Source organism: Podarcis raffonei, chromosome 13 (assembly GCF_027172205.1).
Source record: "Podarcis raffonei isolate rPodRaf1 chromosome 13, rPodRaf1.pri, whole genome shotgun sequence".
Lineage (NCBI taxonomy): Eukaryota > Metazoa > Chordata > Lepidosauria > Squamata > Lacertidae > Podarcis > Podarcis raffonei.
The window spans coordinates 35,557,237-35,582,510 of record NC_070614.1 but is presented as its reverse complement, the minus strand read 5'-3'; the positions used below and the strand labels follow the sequence as shown (position 1 = coordinate 35,582,510).

The 25,274-nt window shown below is 45.7% G+C and overlaps 1 gene segment (V, D, J or C); it reads left to right on the top strand.

Moving 5' to 3' along the window:
* The first annotated feature begins 5,348 nt into the window (after positions 1 to 5,348).
* The window catches only part of LOC128399681 (immunoglobulin heavy constant mu-like), a 28,934-nt gene continuing 9,008 nt past the window's right edge, over positions 5,349 to 25,274 (top strand). Inside the window, 4 exon segments of the C gene segment in view lie at positions 5,349 to 5,867; positions 6,487 to 6,825; positions 15,560 to 15,856; positions 16,899 to 17,195. Of these exon segments, the coding sequence occupies positions 5,825 to 5,867; positions 6,487 to 6,825; positions 15,560 to 15,856; positions 16,899 to 17,195 (976 nt within the window).

The window sequence follows — 25,274 nt, the reverse complement described above, 5'->3', positions numbered from 1 at the left end:
CTCTTTCAAACCACCTTCAGCTATGGGGCGGGGGTACACACAATTGTCTGTTTCTAGCCTTAATTCACCATTGATTTCATTGTGAGTTGATGCATACTTGTATTTTCATATGGGGAAACGTAGGCATTGTCGGGGGTGGGTACTTTGTGTCTCACACGATGTGTGTGTCTCCCCAGCCTACCACCTTACTTTGCCATTTCTCCTGCTGCCATATCCTGTAAAATAAAACTGAAATTCTATAATAAACTTCAGTATTGTGGGCTCTGTTGCTTCCCACATCTGTTTTAGCTAATGTAAAACGGGCCTGCTCCCGAGGTTTTTTCTTGGCCCTTGAGCAGGAAGAGGGAAAGAAGGAGCTCATAATTCTGTTTTGCTCTTACAACATACAAAAAAGAAGACAACAGTTCCCTTGAAAATGTACAAAGTCATTTCCCTTGCCTGCATTAAACAGCTGAGATGAGAGGGAGGGCTTTCCAGGACAAAGCTTGCTACTTCTGAAGAGGTAGCACCTCTAATACAGGGCCAGCCCACCTATGAGGCAAAATGAGGCGACCACCTCAGGTGGCAGGATCCACAGGAGGCAGTGATAAATTAAAACAGTTGCTGCCACCATTGAAGCCAGACAAGTACTCAAGGAGCCCCACTGATGCAGGGAAAAGCCTGGGGGGTCTCTCAAAATTTGGGAGCTGGCAGTGGTTGTGCTGTTGTTTCTTTTAAAAAGATAAAACAAAATGGAGACTGACAGGGAGCTGCACATGGTCATTGCTCTCCTGCTATGGAATGCTATAAGAATGACAGCAACAAAGAAGCTGGCGGCACCTTAAATATGAAAGAAATTGGTTGTGCATCAAGCCTATGCTGAGTTGCAGATATGGTGGGGGTGGATACCCACCCTGGAAGAATGGCAGATGAAGGTGATGGACTATATGGAACTGGCAGAAATGACCGGCAGAATCCGAGACCAGGGAGAAGAGTCGGTGGAAGAAGATTGGAAGAAATTTAAAGACTATCTACAGAAATATTGTAAAATTAATGAATGTTAGAATGATGTTGGATAAAAAGTTAAGTGGTTTTTAGCTATAACGCTATAAGGAGTATGAAAAAATGGATTATTAACAGGTAAAAATTTAATGTTACAATATTCTAAGATTAAAGACTAGGATAAACAAAGAGGGAAAGGATTTGCTGAACTAATAAATTGAATTGGAATACGAAAAAGGGAGGTGTGAGGAGGTCCGGGAAACAAGCAAATGAAAGATAAATGATGGAAAGATGGAATTGTTTTTTAACTATTTTTATTTTGCATTTTTCTTTTTTCATTTTGTAATACTTTGAAAATTTTAATAAATATCTTTTTAAAAAAACAACAACAGTGAGGTAAGAAGGAAATGAAATGCAGAAAAGTGCAGACAGTGACAAGTAATGTTAATGTAGCCAGTTAATGTGATTATCAGGATGTTGCTGAAGTTGCTCACTTGTTCCCAGTTCCTAATTTGCATGGAAGTTCGAAACACAGCTCTCAGAAAATGTAAAAAGAGAACTTTATCTTCACCCCAAATAACCTGTGATCTGCTACATGTCATACCTCTCCAAGCCTGAGGGGCAGCCCCCGTTAAGAATCACAATACATTTATCCAATCAAAACTGTTGCATTGGCACAATGCTCATAAATGCATGAAGACACACACACCCCAAGGCAACAACAAGCAAGGATCTGGGGGTGTGCGTATCACAATAAGCTTTGGGAGATTTGGCTAACTACCTTTTTTTTAATAAAATATTTATTAAAGTTTTACAAAATGAAAAAAGAAAAAAGAAAAATACAAATAAAAACAGTTCCATCTTTCCATTACATTCTTTCATTTACTTAATTCCTGGACCTCCTCTAACCTCCCTTTTTGTATTCCAGTTTAATTTGTCAGTTCAGCAAATCCTTCCCCTCTTTGCTTATCCTAATCTTTAATCTTAAAATAATGTAACATTAGATTTTTGCTTATTAATAGTACATTTTTTCATACGCCTTATAGCATTATAGCTAAAAACCACATAGCTTTTAATCCAACATCATTCTAACATTCATTAATTTTACAATATTTCTGTAAATAGTCTTTAAATTTCTTCCAATCTTCTTCCACCGACTCTTCTCCCTGGTCTCGGATTCTGCCGGTCATTTCTGCCAATTCCATATAGTCCATCACCTTCATCTGCCATTCTTCCAGGGTGGGCAGGTCTTGTATCTTCCAATACTTTGCGATAAGTATTCTTGCTGCTGTTGTGGCATACATAAAAAAAATTCTGTCCTTCTTTGGCACCTGTTGGCCGACTATGCCCAGAAGAAAGGCCTCTGGTTTCTTCAAGAAGGTATATTTAAATACCTTTTTCAATTCATTATATATCATCTCCCAGAAAACCTTAATCTTTGGGCACGTCCACCAAAGGTGAAAGAATGTACCTTCTGTTTCTTTGCATTTCCAACATTTGTTATCGGGCAAATGATAAATTTTTGCCAGCTTGACTGGGGTCATGTACCACCTGTATATCATTTTCATAATATTCTCTCTTAAGGCATTGCATGCCGTAAACTTCATACCTGTGGTCCATAACTGTTCCCAGTCAGCGAACATAATATTGTGTTTCAAACATCTTGTGCCCACTTAATCATAACAGATTTCACCGTTTCATCCTGAGTTTTCCATTTCAACAGCAAGTTATACATCCTTGACAAAATCTTAGTTTTGGGCTCTAACAGTTCTGTTTCCAATTTTGATTTTTCCACCTGGAATCCAATTTTTTTGTCCTGATTATATGCCTCCATTATTTGGTAATAATGAAGCCAATCTCGCACTTTATTCTTTAGTTTTTCATAACTCTGCAATTTCAATTTGTCTCCTACTTGTTCCAAAATTTCCCAGTATTTCGGCCATTTGGTCTCCATATTGAGTTTTTTCAAGGCCTTTGCTTCCATTGGTGATAACCACCTTGGGGTTTTATTTTCAAATAAATCTTTATATGTATGCCACAACAGCAGCAAGAATACTTATCGCAAAGTATTGGAAGACACAAGATCTACCCACCCTGGAAGAATGGCAGATGAAGGTGATGGACTATATGTAATTGGCAGAAATGACCGGCAGAACCCGAGACCAGGGAGAAGAGTCGGTGGAAGAAGATTAGAATAAATTTAAAGACTATTTACAGAAATATTGCAAAATTAATGAATGTTAGAATGATGTTGGATTAAAAGTTATGTGGTTTTTAGCTATAATGCCATAAGGAGTATGAAAAAATGGACTATTAATAAGTAAAAATCCAATATTACATTATTTTAAGATTAAAGATTAGGATAAGCAAAGAGGGGAAGGATTTGCTGAACTGACAAATTAAACTGGAATACAAAAAGGGAGGTTAGAGGAGGTCCGGAAATTAAGTAAATGAAAGAATGTAATGGAAAGATGGAACTGTTTTTTATTTGTATTTTTCTTTTTCTTTTTTCATTTTGTAAAACTTTAATAAATATTTTATAAAAATAAAAATAAAAAAATAAAAAGAAACACTGTATCTTTTTTGCAGAGTTAGCTGTCAAAAGCAATTTATTACGTGCCTTTCACAATGCGGCATTCATTTTCAAGGCAGTCCGTTCCCAGGATCTAAGCAGTGGATTTTATCTTCCTTTCCCCACTTTCTTTACAGGGAAGTAAAGTTCAAATCTTTTCCCCTCCTTTCCTGCAATCCGGAGGGGAAATCTTCTGTCTGACCCTTTTAAAAGTTACTTTCAAAGTTCTAGCTCACAGTCTCTTTGCTTTATTATATATACAAGAAACGGGAAGCAGACTTCCTGTTTATACTTCCCCGTTTCGGTGTCGAATTTACTAATTTCCTTTCCTTTATAATCCAGCTTAATCCTACTCACGGGTAGTTGTTTCTTGCAGCCAAATTGTCCAGGAAAAAGTCAGCGCTCTCCGATAACGGCTGTGCGGCTTCGCTCCGCGGAAGAACCAGTCACTCACAGCACCGCGCCGCTCTCCCCACTTTACTCCAGAGCCCAAAAAAAGGGTTCCTTTGCAGTTTGGGGGGGCGCTAAAGGTGCCCGCTGAGTCCCACGCTCACAGGCTTCACCCGCCTGTGATTTTTGAATGGGTCCCCGCTTCGCCGCAGCGGTCAGACCTGATCCCACGGAGCTGGTCCCTCAGAGATCAGAGGGAATCCGCCATTATCGCTGGCGCTAACCCGGAAGTCCTTCACAAACTGATTTGGCTAACTACTTAGCGGGGAAAATTGTTCCACAAATTGAAGCATGTACAGAATTCAGCTTTTAATAACACCTTTCATCTTTGGTGACAACAACTTTTTTCAAAACTTTTTCAAAATGCATATTATGCCTTTAGAGGGCCACTTAAATGGCAATTGTTTAGGGAGAAATGAATTGACAGCACCAGTGCCTGACATTGGGCAAAAGATTCCTGCAATGCAGAGGGTTGGACTAGACGGCCCTCGGGGTCCTTTCCAACTCTTCAATTCCACGAAATCATAGAATCACTGTGGGAGGCAGTGGAAGACAGGAGTGCTTGGCGTGCTCTGGTCGATGGGGTCACGAAGAGTTGGACACAACTAAACAACCAAACAACAATGAAATCATCTGTCCTTGAAACAGCATTAAATGCTGCTTAGGGGAACAGCGCCCTGTCCCAATGCCAACATGCACCAAAATTTGTGGGTGCCCGGCCCCTTCATGGGGAATTTGTGGGTGCTCGGGCACACAGGGACCCAGGGAATTAGCACCTATGGGCTCCCAAATAAGCTTTGGGCCACTACAAATCATTCTAAACAGAGGAGATCTGTGACTGCCAGCTGTTTATGGCAAACTCTGCCCCTAGTTTGTGACCTGCTCTGCCTCTGCCCTGCCATTTTGTGACTGTTAGGCCTCAATAATCCTCAAGGCCGGAAGCAGAAAGTTTTGAGAACACGGCGCTTGATCAGCCATCGAAAAACTAAGGTGACGTTCCCCCCTCGGCAACCACTTTTTAAAAGCAGGTGCAACACATCCTATTTTAAATCACAGTGGTACTTCAGCTTAAGAACTTAATTCGTTCTGGAGGTCCGTTCTTAAACTGAAACTGTTCTTAACCTGAGGTACCACTTTAGCTAATGGGGCCTCCTGCTGCTGCCGCGCCGCCAGAGCACGATTTCTGTTCTCCTCCTGAAGCAAAGTTCTTAACCCGAGGTACTATTTCTGGGTTAGCGGAGTTCTGTAACCTGAAGCATCTGTAACCCGAGTTACCACTGTATTTAACAACATTCATATATACCACTCGGTGTTAAGAAAACCTCTAAGTGGCTCACAAAAATATCAAACAGAACATCGTGAAGAACATTATTTTAAAATATGCAAAGGAGACTTTGCAATCACCAGTATAAACTGCAGTGGAACCATGGTTTTCAAACTTCTCCGTTGACAAACGTTTCGGAACTCGAATGCTGGAAGTAACTGCTTCAGTTTTCGAACACTTTTCAGAAGTCAAACATACCACATGGCTTCCGTTTTGAGTTTCCCTATTGTATTGATGCTTCCGTATTGAGTTTTCGGTTTTTGAATATTTTTGAACTCGAACAGTCTTCCGGAACGGATTGCGTTCGAAAACTGAGGTTCCACTGTAAAAAGAACCGAAACACGCCCAACTTCTACACGCCTGTCTGGGCTGGCTTGCTTAAAAGCAGAAATGTTTTGATCTGGCACCCGGGAGCCGCAGTTGAACTGAACTTTTGTCTCTCAGGTGCACATTGCGCTCCCATCCTTTGTGGAGAAAGTAAGCAAGGCGGCCCCAAAATGCCCAGCTTCTCGTGTTTGCTGCTCTCCTTGCAGGGTGCATGTAAGTCACATCCCCTCACCCGGAGGACCCTTGCCAGTTGGGGGGGCTCCTGGGGGCGAGGGCAATGGAGGAGGAGGGAGGGAGGGAGGGAGGGAGGGAGGGAGGGAGAGGCGGCTTCGCAAAGACCAGCAGGAGCCGGGAAGCGGGCGGCCAGGCGGCCTAGTCCTAGAAGGACCAGGAGAGGTTTCCTGTCTGAAACCCTGGAGAGCCTCTGCCAGTCAGTGTAGAGAGTACTGGCCTAGGTGGACTGATTCAGTATAAGGCATTTCCTGTGTTCCTATGATACTTCTTTTTCCTTCAACGGCAGGGTGGGGAGGGGCGCAAGACTCCCCTCTTGGCCTTACTGTTGAGGTCCAAAGCAGACCAGAGCAATATGTTTGGTACCAGCTTGGCTCAGGAGTTGCCAGCTTCTTGGCTCTTTTTATGTGAATTGCCCTGAGGCCTCTGGGTATAGGCCGGAATAATAATAATAATAATAATAATAATAATAATAATAATAATAATAGCCACAGGTGAGAGCTGAGTGAAGTTAAAAGTTAAAACTGGCTTATGATGGCTTTAGCCTGCGATGGAGGTCCTGTCTAATTACTGTCTAACTTTATCTCTTTGTCCTTTTCAGGGGCAGCCGTGATAATCCAAGTCCCTTCATCCCCAGTGCAGGCAGGGCCACACTCTAATGTATCCCTGCCTTGTCACTTCTCCTTAGACCCTCCCAGGCCCATAAACATTGATTTCCTCATTGTGAGATGGTCGCTGAGAGGAAAAAACATTGCAAAGTTCGATACCAGCATCACAGTGTTTAGACCGAGGGGAGCAGTGCTTGATGCAACGCGGCTGCCAGAGGGAAACGCCACCCTCTACCTCTCGGACGTAAGGGAGGAGGATGCCGGGGAGTATACGTGTTTTGTTCTCCATACTCCTGACAGTGCTGAAGGGAAGGTGGCATTGAAATTAGAAGGTAAGGGAGGCGGGTGGAAAACCTTTTTTAAAGCACCAAACATATTTCACATTAAAGTCCTTGATGTAAATACCATTTTAAAGGACATCCTTTGAAGCGCTTCATGTTAACTCCAGGCTAAACAGACCTGACAGGGCCCTAGTTTTATTCATGTATCTGCCTCATTGTGATATTAAGCAGCTGGGCTGTGTCTATTTCTACAAGAGAATAAAATGTGCGGTTGCTCAACGCCGCTCTGCACCCTTGCCTTGGCTCCCTATGCTCCGTTGCTTGAAGCACTTTTCTCCCAGCCCAGCTCTGATAACCAGATTTGAACCATGCTGGAGGCAATGGAATAGAGAGGTGTAGCGAGGAACACCTCTATGTTCACTTTTCTGTAAGACAGACCCCACACACTGCACCAGAACAGGGCAGCTAAACTAGGATGCTAAAGCCAAGACCTGCCTCTTCTACATCTGTCATTGGAATAAACCTACCTGTGGAAATCATCTCTCCTTTCTCTGGGTACCACAACCAACTTCACCATGACACATGATGACCAGCAAGAGATCCTTTTCAATGGTGGCTCCTTGCCTTTGTCATGCTCCAGGGCAGCCTGCCTAGCTCCCACATCAAGATATTTTAGGCTCCATGCAATACTACCTTGCCTTCTCTGGCTTTAGAAAAGCTTATTTGCTGAATGCTTACAGTGTGGTCCTAAAAGTCCAGCTGAGTTAACTGAAGCTTACTCCCAGGTAAGTGGGTATCGGAATTGCAATTTGTACAGTTCCGTTTCTTGAACTGCTGCAACTGTGGTTTAATGGTTTTTATTTTGTATGGTGTAAATATTGTATTTTTATCTTTTATCTGAATTAGATTTCTGGTCCATAATACAAAATGGCTGCTGCTGAAGTGGGACAGAAATATTTAAATAAATAAATACTTATAATTTGGGTCTCAGTTTTGGGGAGCATAGCCACGGTGCTCCCTCGGAAAGAATTTGCCTATATGAAGCACATAACACTGGTTCTGTCTCAGCTGTGTTGGCTGCCATTATACTTCCCAGCATTTTTAAAGATGCATATCTTGATATCCTAAATTGGTTAGGGCCGTGTATTACAGGGAACACCAGCTCACATTCAAGCCTACTCCTCTGGAGATGAGGTTTTGGGGAGAGCTGCAGTTTCATGTTCCATCATTAAGAGATGTTCATTGTAAGGAAACAGAGCAGGGCCTCCTTTGTGGTAGTGCTACAGAACTGAGATGTGACCTCTCAAGAGAGGCTTGACAAAAGCACGCTTTCACAAATATCATCATCATTTATTTATTTATACCCTTGCCCATCTAGGTGGGTTTCCCCAGCCACTCTGGGCAGCTCCCAACAAAATATTAAAAACACAATAAAATATCAAACATTAAAAACTTCCCTAAGCAGGGTTGCCTTAAAGTGTCTTCTAAAAGTCAGATAGTTGTTTGTTTCCTTGACATCTGATAGGAGGGTGTTCCACAGGACAGATGCCACTGCTGAGAAGGCCCTCTGCCTGGTTCCCTGTAACCCCACTTATTGGAGGGGGGGAGCCACCAGAAGGCCCTCAGCGCTGGACATCAGAGTCTGGGCTAAATGATGGGGGTGGAGACGCTCCTTCAGGTATACTGGGCCAAGGCCGTTTAGGGCTTTAAAGGGCAGCACCAACACTTTGAAGTGTGCTCAGAAATGTACTGGAGCCAATGTAGGTCTTTCAGGACTGGTGTTATACGGTCTCAGTTGCCACTCTTAGTCACCAGTGTAGCTGCCGCATTCTGGATTAGTTGTAGTTTCCAGGTCACCTTCAAAGGTAGCCCCACGTTGAGCACATTGCAGTAGTCCAAGCGGGACAGTCTCCCAGACCTTGAGGGATGGCATAGTGGAGATACAGGACAGCAGCTCTTACTGCATTTGGGGGCGGGCCAGGCAGGACTTGGGGCTAAGAGGATAGTGAGTAATTTAAAGGCCACCTAATGAGCTCATGTGCAAGGTGAGATTTGATCTGCAGATTACTAGTGCATGTTTTCAACCATGACTTCTACTCCAACTTCCTTGTACTGAGAGTTTCCTTTTACTGTGGAAGGGAAGAGGGAAGTCATATCCATGCCATATATTTAAAGCACACTTAACTCGTGTGGCTTCCGGTGAAGAATCCTGGGAACTGCAGCTTGCTGCTCACGGAGCTACAGTTCCCAGCACCCTTTAAGCTGCCCAAGGAGATGCTCTCCTAACTCTCCTTTCTCCCTCCAGCTCTCCCACGCCTAACACTCGGCCCCACAGGAGTGCCGCTGGGAAAACCAAGCACTTTGACATGTACAGCATCCGACTTTTACCCTGACGGTGTCTCTATGAAGTGGCTGCGAGGCAGTGAGACTCTGAAAGTCGACTCGCCCCCTGCCAAGCGTGGGCCCAATTACCTCTTCTATGCACAAAGTGTCCTGGAGTTCACACCACAAATCTCTGACGCTGGTGTTGCCTTCTCGTGCCTCATCCATCACCAAGCAGCAAAAGACCCAATCCGTCAAGATATTGAGCTGAAGGTGGTAGGTAAGTGGGAGCCTTTCCTGTGCAACCTGGAGTCCTAAAATGCCCATGCTAAGCACAGTTCCCCCTTAGTGAGACCCAGTTCTGACTCGCACTCTCTACCCTGTTCTGCCTCTGCTTATTTTCCTCCTCAAAACTCTGTATCCCTTTGCTCTAAACAGTAGTGTCTGCTCCATGATAAAGAATCCTGCAAGAACTTATCTGCTGAGGTGGGTGAAGGCCCACCCCGTTAAATTTGCTTCCACACTAGGGCCCCTCATGATTGCTAAGGCACCACTTTCCTGCAAATCAGCTGGAAATCACATTAAAATGGTGGCTTCACACACTACTTAACATGGCGCTATAATTAGCAAAAAGGCGTAATGTACCCCATTTTCAGAGATGGGGAGCTTGTGACCCTCCAGATGTGGATGGGCTCCTGCTCCCGTCAGACCTGGGCAGAGAAGCCAATGGTCAGAATGGTGGGAGTTGTAGTCAAAGGACATTGGAGAGCCACACTTTCCCTGTCCTTCCCTCACAGGACCTGTAGTGAGGTCTGTCTGGCGCCTCCATTGACCTCTTCCCCCCCAGGCTGTGATGGACTAGAATGGCATTTTTACTCCCTTTAAAGGGAGCGCATAGGTCTGACTAAAAATACAGTTGTACCTTGGAAGTTGAACCGAATCCACTTCAGAAGTCTGTTCGACTTCCAAAATTTTTGGAAACAAAAGAGCAGCTTCTGATTGGCTGCAGGAAAGGATTGAACCTGAGACCTTCTGCATGCAAGACAAATATTCTGGTGCTGAGCTGCTCTGGTGTAATGCATTTCATACAACTGTGGCCTTTAGAGACTGTTAGGTGGGTTGCCTTTATAATCTAGTGGCCATCACCAGACTTGCAGGACCTCAAATCTCTTTCTTCTCCTCGCAGCTCTCCCAGAACTTCATATACTCACCAAGCCACCAGGGAAGACGTTCTTGGTAGCGGAGTGCCTAGTGTGTGGGTTTTACCCACAAAATGTTACAGTGCAGTGGCTGCAAAATGGGGAGCCGGTACAAGCGGGAATATACGAGTCTGAAGTTGAACAAAATCCTAATGGGACGTTCTCAACTGGAAGCGTCTTCTTCCCACAGCAGGGCCATTTTGCAGCCACTTATACCTGCCAGGTACATCATGAAGCACTGGAGGCACCACTGGAGGAGACGATCTCCTGGGAGCCAGAAGGTGAGGGTGATAGAATTACCCACCCCTCTTCCCCAGAATGTAGTACCAAATCACATTGGCCAAAACTTAAACCTGCATCTCCAACTGACTCTCCTCCAGCTCCAGGATACTTTGGATCACCGTTGACTTGGCTTCTAGGCTCTCTGGGACACCTTGTGGGACTTGGCATGGGAATTGGAGCGACGTTGATGTACCAAAGGCGCAGAGGTGAGTTGGGGCTGCTGGGAGTGGTGGCAGAAAGGGCAGCAGAGTCGGTGGGGAGGCAAGGCTGCAGTGCTGGGGCACGGGACTTCAGATTGCAGTTTGGAGGAACCTGATTATTGCGTTCTCTCTCTCTCTTAGCAGCCAAGTATAAGCAAGCTGAACTGAATGACCAAACCCTCCTGAAGAAGACGTCGAAAGTCAGGAGGGAAAATCAAGATGATGTTCTTGTTATTTAACAGTCCACGGAATGAAATTTTGGCACAGGGTTGTTCCAGGCAATGCAATATTGTTCCATTTCATTATGTATTTCCTTAAAAATGCATTTCCAGTATGATAATTGCAGGAGGCTTCGTTTTAAAGTCAAGACGATTTAAATAATTTAAATTCAACCTTCCATTCTGAAATTATATACATATAGTAGAGCTCTGCACTCTTTGGGAATTCAAAGAAACCAAGGAGGCTTTTAAGATGGATATTATAATTTGTTAGTTTCAGGGCTGTGCCTCTGCCAACTCAGGGCCCCAAACGAGCCCAAGGAACACCTGATCCAGCCTGATCTTCATACTGATGACCAGTTGTGTTGTGACATACAAAAGTGCCTAGCTTGAGGGTTCGGTTAATGTTTAATTAAGGTTAATAAACCCTTCATGTCAAGAGGCAGGTTGGGGAACAAAAAGCTGAATCTCCTTGCCTCCCCGCTCTGACTGCAGCATCGAGAGCAAGAGGGTTCAATCCTGCCTGGTGCTGCTTTACCAACACATCCTACATTCTGCCTCTCCTCTTTCCCCGTAATTTCCCTCCCTGTCCCAGTTTGTGTGTAATATGATTTCTTTTCTCCTTTAGTTTTTCACCTTATACGCTGCATTATCTGTATGGCTATACTTTAACTTCACCTGTTCCAAGTTATGTTTCTTGTTTTTTTGTCTTTAGAATTCTGTATGGAAAAACAGATTTCAATAAAGTGTTTAAAAAATAAATCAATCCCCAATTTGTAGTAATTCAGATGTAGGAGAAAATAATTGACAGCACCAGTGCCTGACGTTGGGCAAAAGATTCTTGCAATACAGTGTGTTCTCGGGGTCCTTTCCAAAACTTCAATTCCACAATTCTATGAAATAATCTGTCCTTGAAACAGCATTAAATTATGCCCAGGGGCTCAATGCTGCTTTGGGGAACAGCGCACTATCCCAATGCCCACATGCACCACAATTTGTGGGTGCCTGGCCTCTTCAAGGGGAATTTGTGGGTGCTGGGGCACTCAGGGCCCCAGGGAGTTGGCACCTATGGGCTTCCAAATAAGCTTTGGGCCGCTACAAATCATTCTAAAGAGAGAAGGAGATCTGTGACTGCCAGCTGCTTATGGCAAACTCTGCCTCTAGTTTGTTACCTGCTCTGCCTCTGCCCTCCCATTTTGTGACTGTTAGGCCTCAATAATCCTCAAGGCCGGAAGCAGAAAGTTTTGAGAACACGGCGCTTGATCAGCCATCGAAAAACTAAGTGACGTTATCCCCTGGGCAACCACTTTTTAAAAGCAGGTGTAAACACATTCTATTTTATATTATATAACAACATTTGTATATACCACTCGGTTTTAAGAAAACCTCTAAACGGCTCACAAAATTTTCAAACAGAACATCGTGAAGAACATTATTTTAAAATATGCAAGGGAGACTTTGGAATCACCAGTATAAACTGCAGTGGAACCTTGGTTTTCAAACTTCTCCGTTGACAAACATTTCGGAACTCGAATGCTGGAAGTAACTGCTTCAGTTTTTGAACACTTTTCGGAAGTCAAACATACCACATGGCTTCCGTTTTGAGTTTCCCTATTGTATTGATGCTTCCGTATTGAGTTTTCGGTTTTTGAATATTTTGGAACTCAAACAGTCTTCTGGAACGGATTGCGTTCAAAAACCGGGATTTTTGTAAAAAGAAACGAAACACACCTAACTTCTACATGCCCGTCTGGGCTGGGTTGCTTAAAAGCAGAATGTTTTGATCTGACACCCGGGAGTCACAGTTGAACTGAACTTTTGTCTCTCAGGTGCATATTGCTCTCGCATCCTTTCTGGAGAATACAAAGTAAGCAAGGCGGCTCCAAAATGTCCAGCTTCTCGTGTTTGCTGCTCTCCTTGCAGGGTGCATGTAAGTCGCATCCCCTCACCCGGAGGACCCTTGCCAGTTGGGGGGGCTCCTGGGGGCGAGGGCAATGGAGGAGGAGGGAGGGAGGGAGGGAGAGGCGGCTTCGCAAAGACCAGCAGGAGCCGGGAAGCGGGCGGCCAGGGGGCCTAGTCCTAGAAGGACCAGGAGAGGTTTCCTGTCTGAAACCCTGGAGAACCTCCGCCAGTCAGTATAGAGAGTACTGGCCTAGGTGGACTGATTCAGTATAAGGCACTTCCTGTGTTCCTAAACAACTTATTTTTCCTTCAGCAGGAGGGTGGGGAGGGGTGCAAGACTCCCCTCTTGGCCTTACTGTTGAGGTCCAAAGCAGACCAGAGCAATACGTTTGGTACCAGCTTGGCTCAGGAGTTGCCGGAAGTAGGGGTACAAGGCGCCATCCAACTGCCTAAGGGACTCCACTCCAGATTTGTGTAGGGTTTGCTCCTTAGCCTCTGCTGAAGATGTCCCACAAGGGAGTTTTTTCCTTCTCCTAGATGGGCCACCTTCCCAGATTGTCGAGCCCCATGTGCCCCTCACTTCCCTCTATAGCTGGAATTTGTCTTCACACGCTGGGGAAATCTCTTAACCCACTGAGGGTTTGAGATCCATCAGCTACCCTCACCTCATTTAGCTGGCCAGTCGAAGCCTTTCCCAGGGAGTGGCTGCTATCGCCTGCTGACAGCTTCTTGGCTCTTTTTATGTGAATTGCCCTGGGGCCGCTGGGTATAGGGCGGTATAATAATAATAATAATAATAATAATAATAATAATAATAATAATAATAGGAGCCACAGGTGAGAGCTGAGTGAAGACTGAGGACCAAAGTTGGACAAGCCACCCCAGAAAGAGCTTGACGTGTCCCACACCAGAGGTACTCCCCCTCCCCTAGCGCCCACAGTGGATGGTTACTTTTTTGAGAAGTCAAAGGTGCATCCCGCATTCAGATTTAAAGTAGTCCTCAAACTCCTCTAACCAGCCTGGTTTTGTTTTGTTTTTTAACCAAAGGACTTCAGGAATCCCATTTTTGCATAACTATGGTCTGCAGGAATCTTAAAAGTTAAAACTGGTTTATGATGGCTTTAGCCTGTGATGGAGGTCCAGTCTAATTACTGTCTAACTGTATCTCTTTGTCCTTTTCAGGGGCAGCCGTGATAATCCAAGTCCCTTCATCCCCAGTCCAGGCAGGGCCACACACTAATGCATTCCTGCCTTGCCATTACACTTTTGACCCTCCCAGGACCATAGACGTTTCTGCCCTGGTTCTGAAATGGTCGCTGAGAGGAAGAACCATTATAATGTGGCATGGGAGCATTTCAATCTTTAGACCGAGGGGAGCAGTGCTTAATTTGCAGCAGCTGCGAGAGGGCAATGCCAGCCTCTGTCTCACAGATGTAAGAGGCGAGGATGCTGGGGAGTATATGTGTTCTGTTAGCCATCCTCCTGACGTTGCTGAAGGGAAAGTGGCATTGAAATTAGAAGGTAAGGGATGCAAGGCGGCGGGCGGAAAACCTTTTTTAAAGCACTAAACATATTTCACATTAAAGTCCTTGATGTAAAATACCATTTTAAAGCACATCCTATGAAGCACTTCATGTTAACTCCGGGCCAAACAGACCTGACAGGGCCCTATTTTGATGATGATGATGATCACCACCACCATCATCATCATCATTTATACCTTGCCCATCTAGGTGGGTTTTCCCAGCCACTCTGGGCAGCTTTCAACAGAATAATAATAATGATAATGATAAAGCGATCAAACATTAAAAATTTCCTTAAATAGGGCTGCCTTCAGATGTCTTCTAAACGTCAGATAGTTGCCTATTTCCTTGACATCTGATGGGAGGGTGCTCCACAGGGCGCCACTACCGAGAAGGCCCTCTGTCTTGTTCCCTGTAACCTCACTTCTCGCAGGGAGGGAACCGCCAGAAGGCCCTCAGCGCTGGACCTCAGAGTCCAAACTGAACAATGGGGGTGGAGACGCTCCTTCAGGTACACTGGGCCAAGGCCATTTAGGGCTTTAAAGGTCAGCACCAACACTTTGAATTGTGCTCAGAAACGTACTGGGAGCCAATGTAGATCTTTCAACACCTGTGTTATGTGGTCTCAGCGGCAGCTCCCAGTCACAGGTCTGGCTGCTGCATTCTGTATTAGTTGTAGTTTCCAGGTCACCTTCAAAGGTAGCCCCACGTAGAGCACATTGCAGTAGTCCAAGCGGGACAGTCTCGCAGACCTTGAGGGATGGCATAGTGGAGATACAGGACAGCAGCTCTTACTGCATTTGGGGGCGGGCCAGGCAGGATTTGGGGCTAAGAGGATAGTGAGTAACGTAAAGGCCACCTAATGAGCTCATGGGCAAGGTGAGATTTGATCTGCAGATTACTAGTGCATGTTTTCAACCATGACTTCTGCGCCAGCTTCCTTGTACTGAGAGTTTCCTTTTACTGTGGAAGGGAAGAGGGAAGTCACATCCATGCCATACATTCAAAGCACATTTACCTCGTGTGGCTTCCGGTGAAGAATCCTGGGAACTGCAGCTTGCTGCTCACGGAGCTACAGTTCCCAGCACCCTTTAAGCTGCCCAAGAAGATGCTCTCCTAACTGTCCTCTCTCCCTCCAGCTCCCCCACGCCTAACACTCGGCCCCACAGAAGTGCCGCTGGGAAAACCAATCAATTTGACGTGTGCAGCATCCGACTTTTACCCTGGCCGTGTCTCTGTGAAGTGGCTGCGAGGCAGTGAGACTCTGAAAGTTGAGTCGCCCCCTGCCAAGCTTGAGGCCAATTACCACTTCTATGCAGAGAGTGTCCTGAACTTCATACCACAAATCTCCGACGCTGGTGTCACCTTCTCATGCCACATCCAACACCAAGCAGCGAAAAATCCAATCAGTCAGGATATTGAGCTGAAGGTGGTAGGTAAGTGGGAGCCTTTCCTAGGCGACCCTGGAATCCTGGCCCCCCCTCGCCCCCCTGCCCATGCTAACTCCTGCGGCTTTTTTTGATCCAGAACTCAGTTCCAGCACCTCTCAGGTGGGCGCCATGGCCATTGTTAAGAGAACAAGGGAGCTGTTCATGAGTTCTGGCACCACATTTTCTAGAAAAAAGGCATTAGGAACCACTTCCCCTTCTTAATGAGACCCAGTTCTGGCTCTCTAGCCTGTTCTGCCTCTGTGTATTTTTCTCCTCAAAACTCTATAGCTTTTTGCTCAAACCAGGTTGTGTCTCCTCCATGATATAGAAACAGTCAAGAATTTCTTTGCTGAAGTCGATGACGCCCCACCCAGTTGAGTTTGCTTCCACACTAGTGCCCTTCAGCATTGCCAAAGCACATCTAGGCCATACATTTAAAGCACATTTAGCAGACACTTGGTCCCACAAAGGTGCAGCTGGCCAAACCAAGCACCATGATAAAAATAGACTTGAAATTGCATAGTTTTGCCCTTGGCAACATGTTTTTCCCCAGCAACAGGTTAGCTTGGCAACAGACTTCTTTATTAGACAGGCTATGAATGTGAGCAGGCTGGCTGTCGCTCTGCCCAGATGCCTGAGGAGCACAGAGAAGGAATGATTCACTGTACTTAGTTTTACTTTATTTTCCTCAGGGCAGCAGTTGTATAAGTTGTCATGTTAATTCTTCAATAAATACTTTAAGCAGAACTGGAATGGGTGAGGTGTTTATTCCCACATGGGAATTCACCAACAGATGAGCTGAACTGAGAAAGAAGATTCAGGAAGAATTTCTGCGCGACTCCGCTAAATGAAAATGGAACCCCAAACGGCTGGCATAGTGCACTGATGTGCCATACATTTAAAGCACATTTAACGGATATTGCTTCGTCTGAAGAGTCCTGGGAACTGTAGCTTGGTGCTCACAGAGCTACAGTTCCCAGCACCCTTTAACAAAGCACAGTTAAGCTGCCAGTGGAGATGCTCTCCTAACTCTCCTCTCTGTCTCCAGCTCTCCCACGCCTAACACTCGGCCTCACAGACGTAGAGCTCGGTGAACCAAGCAACTTCTTGTGCGCAGCATCTGACTTTTACCCTGGCAATGTCTCTGTAAAGTGGCTGCGAGGCAGTGAGACTCTGAAAGTTGACTCGCCCCCTGTCCAGCAAGGGCCCGATGGTCTCTTCTATGCAGAGAGTGTCCTGGAGTTCACACCACAAATCTCTGACTCTGGCGTTACCTTCTCATGCCACATCCATCACCAAGCGAGAAAAGACCCAATCAGTCAAGATTTTGAGCTGAAGGTGGTAGGTAAGTGGGAGCCTTTCCTGTGCAACCTGGAGTCCTGAAATGCCCATGCTAAGCACAGTTCCCCCTTAGTGAGACCCAGTTCTGACTCGCACTCTCTACCCTGTTCTGCCTCTGCTTATTTTCCTCCTCAAAACTCTGTATCCCTTTGCTCTAAACAGTAGTGTCTGCTCCATGATAAAGAATCCTGCAAGAACTTATCTGCTGAGGTGGGTGAAGGCCCACCCAGTCGAATTTGCTTCCATACTAGGGCCCCTCACGATTGCTAAGGCACCGCCTTCTTGCAAATCAGCTGGAAGTCGCATTAAAATGGTGGCTTCACACGCTACTTAACATGGCGCTATATTTAGCAAAAAGGATTTACGTTCCCCATGTTCGGAGATGGGAAGCCTGTGACCTTCCAGATGTGGATGGGCTCCAGCTCCCGTCAGACCTAGCCAGGAAAGCCAATGGTCAGAATGGTGGGAGTTGTAGTCAAAGGACATTGGAGAGCCACACTTGCCCCGTCCTTGCCACACAGGACCTGTAGTGAGGTCCGTCTGGTGCCTCCATTGACGTCTTTCCCCCCAGGCTGTGATGGACTAGAATGGCATTTTTACTCCCTTTAAAGGGAGCGCATAGGTCTGACTGAAAATACAGTCGTACCTTTGAAGTCGAACGGAATCCGTTCTGGAAGTGCATTTGACTTCCAAAACATTCGGAAAACAAAGCACAGCTTCTGATTTACTACAGGCACTAGTCCTGTATTGTTCCTACAGTTAAGGGGCAGAGTCCGTAACAGCATACATACTCCAATTCCTTCTTCACCCCATTCTTCTCTTTGGGTCAAAATGAAGAAGCGTCTCCACCCCCATCGTTCTGCCCAGACACTGAGGTCCAGCTCCGAGGGCCTTCTGGTGGTTCCCTCCCTGCAAGAAGTGAGGTTACAAGGAACCAGGCAGAGGGCCTTCTCGGTAGTGGCACCCGCCCTGTGGAATACCCTCCTATCAGATGCCAAGGAAATAAACAACTATCTGACTTTCAGTAGACATCTGAAGGCAGCCCTGCTTAGGGAAGTTTTTAATGTTTGATGTTTTATCTTGTTTTTTATATTCTGTTGGGAGCTGCCCAGAGTGGCTGGGGAAACCCAGCCAGATGGGTGGGGTATAAATAAATGATGATGATGGTGATGATGGTGATGTCAGGAGTGCAACTTTTAATTTGACTTGGGGGAAATGATGGCATGGGAGGGGAATATCAGACTTCTTAAGGCAAACCAGCTATTCAATAGTGGCTTTTGTTGGTCTCAGGATATAGTTGGACTTGGACCAGTGTCCATCTAGCGCAGTATTGTCCGTGCTGCCTGGCAGCAGCTGTCTGGCTTTCAGGAGGCAGCTTGTCTCAGCCCTGCCTGGAGACACCAGAGATTGAACCTGAGACCTTCTGCATGCAAGGCAGATGCTCGGGGGCTGAGCTGCTCTTGTGTAATGCATTCACACAACTGTAGACTGTTCAGAGACTGTAAGGTAGGTTGCCTTTATAATCTGCAGTGTCTCCCTCTATTGGCCATTACCAGACTTGCAGGACCTCAACATCTCTTTCCTCTCCTTACAGCTCTCCCAGAACTTCATATGCTCACCAGGCCATCAGGGAAGACGTTCTTGGTAGCTGAGTGCCTAGTGTGTGGGTTTTACCCACAAAATGTTACAGTGCAGTGGCTGCAAAATGGGGAGCCGATACAAGGGAAAATATATGAGTCGGAACTTGTACAGAATCCTAACGGGACGTTCTCAACCGGAAGCATCTTCTTCCCAAAGCAGGGCAATTTTGCAGCCAATTTTACCTGCCAGGTACAACATGAAGCACTGGAGGCACCACTGGAGGAGACAATCCCTTGGGAGCCAGAAGGTGAGGGTGTCAGGGAACTGCCATTGGCTCAGGGGGGAGAGGGGAAAAGCCAGATGGATTACAGAGAGCCCCCAAAGATCGTGGGAAGCAGCTCCTTCTCAGCGGAGGAGAGTAACCACGCCTCCAGTGGAGAGGAGCTTCAGGGCTCGGAGGAGGCGAGGCGGTGCCAGGCGCGCTGAGAGGGGAGGCGCAACTGGGCATCAAGAAACTACTTTGCTGGGAAAGGTTTAAGGACCGCCCACTCACGGAATCTGCCAGCCATGGGAGAGTGGCGCAATGGACAGATAAAGTTTATTTTGGCATCAAAAGCAAGGCTTCACAGCTGAGCAAGGAGGGATTTGCCTGCTTGCTCTCGAGCAACCGCTTGGAACCTTAACAGAGGGTGATGGAATTACCCACCCCTCATCCCCACAATGTAGTACCAAATCACATTGGCCAAAACTTAAACCTGCATCTCCAACTGACTCTCCTGCAGCTCTAGGATACTTTGGATCACCGATGACTTGGCTACTAGGATCTGCGGGACATGTTGTGGGACTTGGCATGGGAGTTGGAGCGACGTTCATGTACCAAAGGCGCAGAGGTGAGTTGGGGCTGCTGGGAAGAAAGGGCAGCTGTGGCAGAAAGGGCAGCATAGTCCGTGGGGAGGCAAGGCTGCAGTGCTGGGGCACGGGACTTCAGATTGCAGTTTGGAAGCACCTGATTATTGCGTTCTCTCTCTCTCTCTCTCTCTCTCTCTCTCTCTCTTAGCAGCCCAGTAAGCGCAAGCTGCGCTGAATGACGAAACCCTCCTGAAGAAGATGTCGAAAGTCAGGAGGGAAAAGCCAGATGAAGTCTTTGGTATCTAACAGTCCACGGAATAACATTTTGGCACAGGGTTGTTCTAGGCAATGCAATATTATTCCATTTCATTATGTATTTCCTAGAAAATCTATTTCAAGTATGATAATTGCAAGAGGCTTCATTTTAAAGTCAAGGCGATTTAAATCATTTGAAATCAACCTTCCATTCTGAAATTATATACATATAGTAGAGCTCTGCACTCTTCAGGAATTCAAAGAAACCAAGGGATATTGAGGCTTTTAAGATGGATATTATAATTTGTTAGTTTCAGGGCTGTGCCTCTCCCAACTCAGGGCCCCAAACGAGCCCAAGGAACACCTGATCCAGCCTGATCTTCATACTGATGACCAGTTGTGTTGTGACATACGAAAGAGTGCCTAGCTTGAGGGTTCGGTTAATGTTTAATTAAGGTTAATAAACCCTTCATGTCAGGAGGCAGGTTGGGGAACAAGAAGCTGAATCTCCTTACCTCCCTGCTCTGACTGGAGCATCGAGAGCAAGAGGGTTCAATCCTGCCTGGTGCTGCTTTACCAACACATTCCCCATTCTGCCTTTCCTCTTTCACCATCATTGCCCTCCCTGTCCCAGTTTGTGTGTAATACGATTTCTTTTCTCCTTTAGTTTTTCACCTTATACGCTGCATTATCTGTATGGCTATACTTTAGCTTCACCTGTTCCAAGTTATGTTTCTTGGTTTTTTGTGTTCTGAATTCTGTATGGAAAAACAGATTTCAATAAAGTGTTTAATAAATAAATAAATCCCAAATTTGTAGTAATTCTGATGTAGGAGAAAATAATTGGACTTCCGGGTTAGCGCCATCGGCTAATGGCGGATTCCCTCCGAGCTCCGGAGGGAATCGGCTCCACAGGAGTTGGGTCTTGCCGCGGCGGCGACGCGGGGACCCTCAGAAATCACAGGCGGTGAAGCCTGTGAACTTGGTGACTCGGCGGGCACCATTTGCGCCCCCCGACCCGCGAAGGAGCCTTTTTAAAGGCTTCGGAACGGGGGACGGGGTGAGCGGCGCGGTGCTGAGAGTCGACTGCTTCTCCTGCGGAGTGAAGCCGCATGCCATGGTCGGAGAGCGCTGACTTCTTCTTGTGAACAATTGGACATTAAAAACAACAACCCGTGAGTAGTACGAAAACTGGATTTACAAAGAATTTTTTTTTTGAATTAGGCACGATCGGGGAAGGCGCAAACAGGAAGTCCGTCTCCCCGTCTTGTAAATAATCTAAAGCAAGGATCAGCTAACTAAGGTCGAGAGAATTTTTTCTTGTTTATTGGGCAAAAGATATTAATTTCACGATTTGGCAGTATAAGTAATTTTACTGGAGGATTAGAGCTAATTTCTGGAGCTGAAGTGCCACCCCCCCCCGGACCCGGGAGTGATCCGCGAGAGAGCCTGTTGAAGAGGTATTGAAGAGTTTGACAGCTGTCAAATTAGCTGTCAAGACTGAAAAAGAGAACTTTGTTTCTGTTGTCTCTGCTGGTTATATTTGTTACAATTTGGTTATAATTTGTTGAAAACAAGGAAGAATTGATACAAACTAACTTGACTTTTGGATTTGAACTGGAAGGAATTTTAAGTAACCAAAATCCCTCTAGAGGGGGTTTTGGGACATTACAAGAATGCCTGAAGGAGGGAAAATACATGCTAAATTGGACAGAGTTTTTGTTCTCTTGGGAAAGTTACAAGGCCAAATTGATGTTTTGGCTACAAATGTTGCAACTCTGGATTTAACAGTAAATAAACTCATTGAATTTGATAAGGACTTGACTCAGGAAGTCCATGCAGCTGGACAAGAAGAGAAACTTGAGAACTTTGAGAGTGTGGAGAAAGAGATATATGTTGTTCCTGAGGAAAAGGAAGGAGGAGCTGTAATGCTGCAGATGACAAAGGAGAGCCAGAGGCCTGACATGATGGCTACAAAGGAAAATAAGAACTTGATGTTGAAAATCTGGTTTGAATTGGAGATTGAAGAACGGAGAGATCTCCTTATGTGGAGACCTGAAGATCCAAGGATTACAAATCTGATTAAGATGGAAGTTGGAGCTTTGGGGACATTTGGACTTGAAAGGAGAAAGAAACAAGATTCGGGCTCCACTTTTAAGTATGGAGGTCTGGCTGGAAGAAACATGGATCCCATTCGGCTAGAGCTTCTCCGAGATCTGGTGTTTAATATTAAGGACTATCAAAAAAACCGGCAGAGAGGAATTGAGAGAGAATTAAGAGCCTCGGACGTGAGATCTCCAGGCTGATAGTAGATTAAGACTGATGGACATTTGTTGGGGATTGAAACCGGGAAAGGGGGGGTGGAGTTTGGGGATCCAAAGGGTGCATAATTACAATCTGTTTTTGCTTTTACTCTGTTTTGCTATTCGTATGAAAATTGGGGAAGTCGTGGAAGGGAATTTGGGTCGACTTTAGAAAGAGGTTTTAAGAATGAGTATTGATATATAAATATTGATGTTTATAAGGTAAAATTGGCTTTTTAAAAAATGAACTAAATAGAAAAAGGTCAAAAATTGGGGATAAGAACTTGTTGAACTAACAATTTGAATTGGAATATAAGAAGGGGAGGTGTGGGGAGGTCAGGGAAATATGTTATAGAAAAATAAGGATTGTAAACTTTATGTGTTTTTAACTTTTTTTGTTTTTTGTTTTTTGATTTTTTAATGTATTAAAGTGGAAAATTTCAATAAATATCTTATATATAAAAAAGAAAATAATTGACAGCACCAGTGCCTGACGTTGGGCAAAAGATTCTTGCAATGCAATGTATTGGACTAGACGGCTCTCGGAGTCCTTTCCAACTCTTCAGTTCCACTATTCTATGAAATCATCCGTCCTTGAAACACCACTATATTATGCCCAGGGGCTCAATGCTGCTTTGGGGAACAGTGCACTGTCCCAATGCCCACATTCACTGAAATTTATGGGTGCCTGGTCCCTTCATGGGGAATTTGTGGGTGCCTGGTCCCTTCATGGGGAATTTGTGGGTGCCTGGCCCCTTCATGGGGAATTTATGGGTGCCTGGCCCCTTCATGGGGAATTTGTGGGTGCTGGGGCACTCAGGGCCCCAGGGAGTTGGCACTTATGGGCTCCCAAATAAGCTTTGGGCCGCTACCAATCATTCTGAAGAGAGGAGGAGATCTGTGACTGCCAGCTGCTTATGGCAAACTCTGCCTCTAGTTTGTGACCTGCTCTGCCTCTGCCCTGCCATTTTGTGACTGTTAGGCCTCAATAATCCTCAAGGCCGGAAGCAGAAAGTTTTGAGAACACGGCGCTTGATCAGCCATCGAAAAACTAAGTGACGTTATCCCCTCGGCAACCACTTTTTAAAAGCAGGTGTATACACATTCTATTTTAAATTATATAACAACATTCATATATACCACTCGGTTTTAAGAAAACCTCTAAGCGGCTCACAAAATTATCAAACAGAACATCGTGAAGAACATTGTTTTAAAATGTGCAAGGGAGACTTTGGAATCACCAGTATAAACTGCAGTGGAACCTTGGTTTTCAAACTTCTCCGTTGACAAACGTTTCGGAACTCGAATGCTGGAAGTAACTGCTTCAGTTTTTGAACACTTTTCGGAAGTCAAACATACCACATGGCTTCCGTTTTGAGTTTCCCTATTGTATTGATGCTTCCATATTGAATTTTCAGTTTTTCAATATTTTGGAACTCAAACAGTCTTCTGGAACGGATTGCGTTCGAAAACCGGGGTTTTTGTAAAAAGAACCGAAACACGCCCAACTTCTACACGCCTGTCTGGGCTGGCTTGCTTAAAAGCAGAATGTTTTGATCTGACACCCGGGAGTCACAGTTCAACTGAACTTTTGTCTCTCAGGTGCATATTGCTCTCGCATCCTTTCTGGAGAATACAAAGTAAGCAAGGCGGCTCCAAAATGTCCAGCTTCTCGTGTTTGCTGCTCTCCTTGCAGGGTGCATGTAAGTCGCATCCCCTCACCCGGAGGACCCTTGCAAGTTGGGGGGGGCTCCTGGGGGCGAGGGCAATGGAGGAGGAGGGAGGGAGGGAGGGAGGGAGGGAGAGGCGGCTTCGCAAAGACCAGCAGGAGCCGGGAAGCGGGCGGCCAGGCGGCCTAGTCCTAGAAGGACCAGGAGAGTGTAGAGAGTATTGGCCTAGGTGGACTGATGGTCTGATTCAGTATAAGGCAAAGCAGACCAGAGCAAATACATTTGGTACCAGCTTGGCTCAGGAGTTGCCAGAAGGAGGTGTACAAGGCGCCATCCAACTGCCTAAGGGACTCCACTCCAGATTTGTGTAGGGTTTGTGTAGCCTCTGCTGAAGATGTCCCACAAGGGAGTGGAGGGTTAGGGTCAGAGTTTTTTCCTTCTCCTAGATGGGCCACCTTCCCAGATTGTCGAGCCCCATGTGCCCCTCACTTCCCTCTATAGCTGGAACTTGTCTTCACAAGCTGGGGAGATCTCTTAACTCACTGAGGGTTTGAGACACGTTAGCTACCCTCACCTCGCCATCCAGTCGAAGCATTTCCCAGGGAGTGGCTGCTATCACCTGCTGACAGCTTCTTGGCTCTTTTTATGTGGATTGCCCTGAGACCGCTGGGTATAGGGTGGAATAATAATAATAATAATAATAATAATAATAATAATAATAATGGCCACAGGTGAGAGCTGAGAGCAGACTGAGGACCAAAGTTGGACAAGCCACCCCAGAAAGAGCTTGACGTGTCCCACACCAGAGGTACTCCCCCTCCTCTAGCACCCACAGTGGATGGTTACTTTTTTTGAGAAGTCAAAGTCGCATCCTGCATTCAGATTTAAACTAGTCCTCAAACTCCTCTAACCAGCCTGGTTTTGTTTTGTATTTTAACCAAAGGGCTTCAGGAATCCCATTTTTGCATAACTACAGTTTGCAGGAATCTTAAAAGTTAAAAGTGGTTTATGATGGCTTTAGCCTGTGATGGAGGTCCAGTCTAATTACTGTCTAACTGTATCTCTTTGTCCTTTTCAGGGGCAGCCGTGATAATTCAAGTCCCTTCATCCCCAGTCCAGGCAGGGCCACACACTAATGCATTCCTGCCTTGCCATTACACTTTTGACCCTCCCACGACCATAAACGCTTCTGCCCTGATTGTGAGATGGTCGCTGAGAGGAAGAACCATTGTAAAGTTGCATGGGAGTATTTCAACCTATAGACCGAGGGGAGCAGTGCTTAATTGGGGCACAGTGCGAGAGGGCAATGCCAGCGTCTTCATCACAGATGTAAGAGGCGATGATGTCGGGGTGTATACGTGTTGTATTAGCCATCCTCCTGACGTTGCTGAAGGGAAGGTGACATTGAAATTAGAAGGTAAGGGA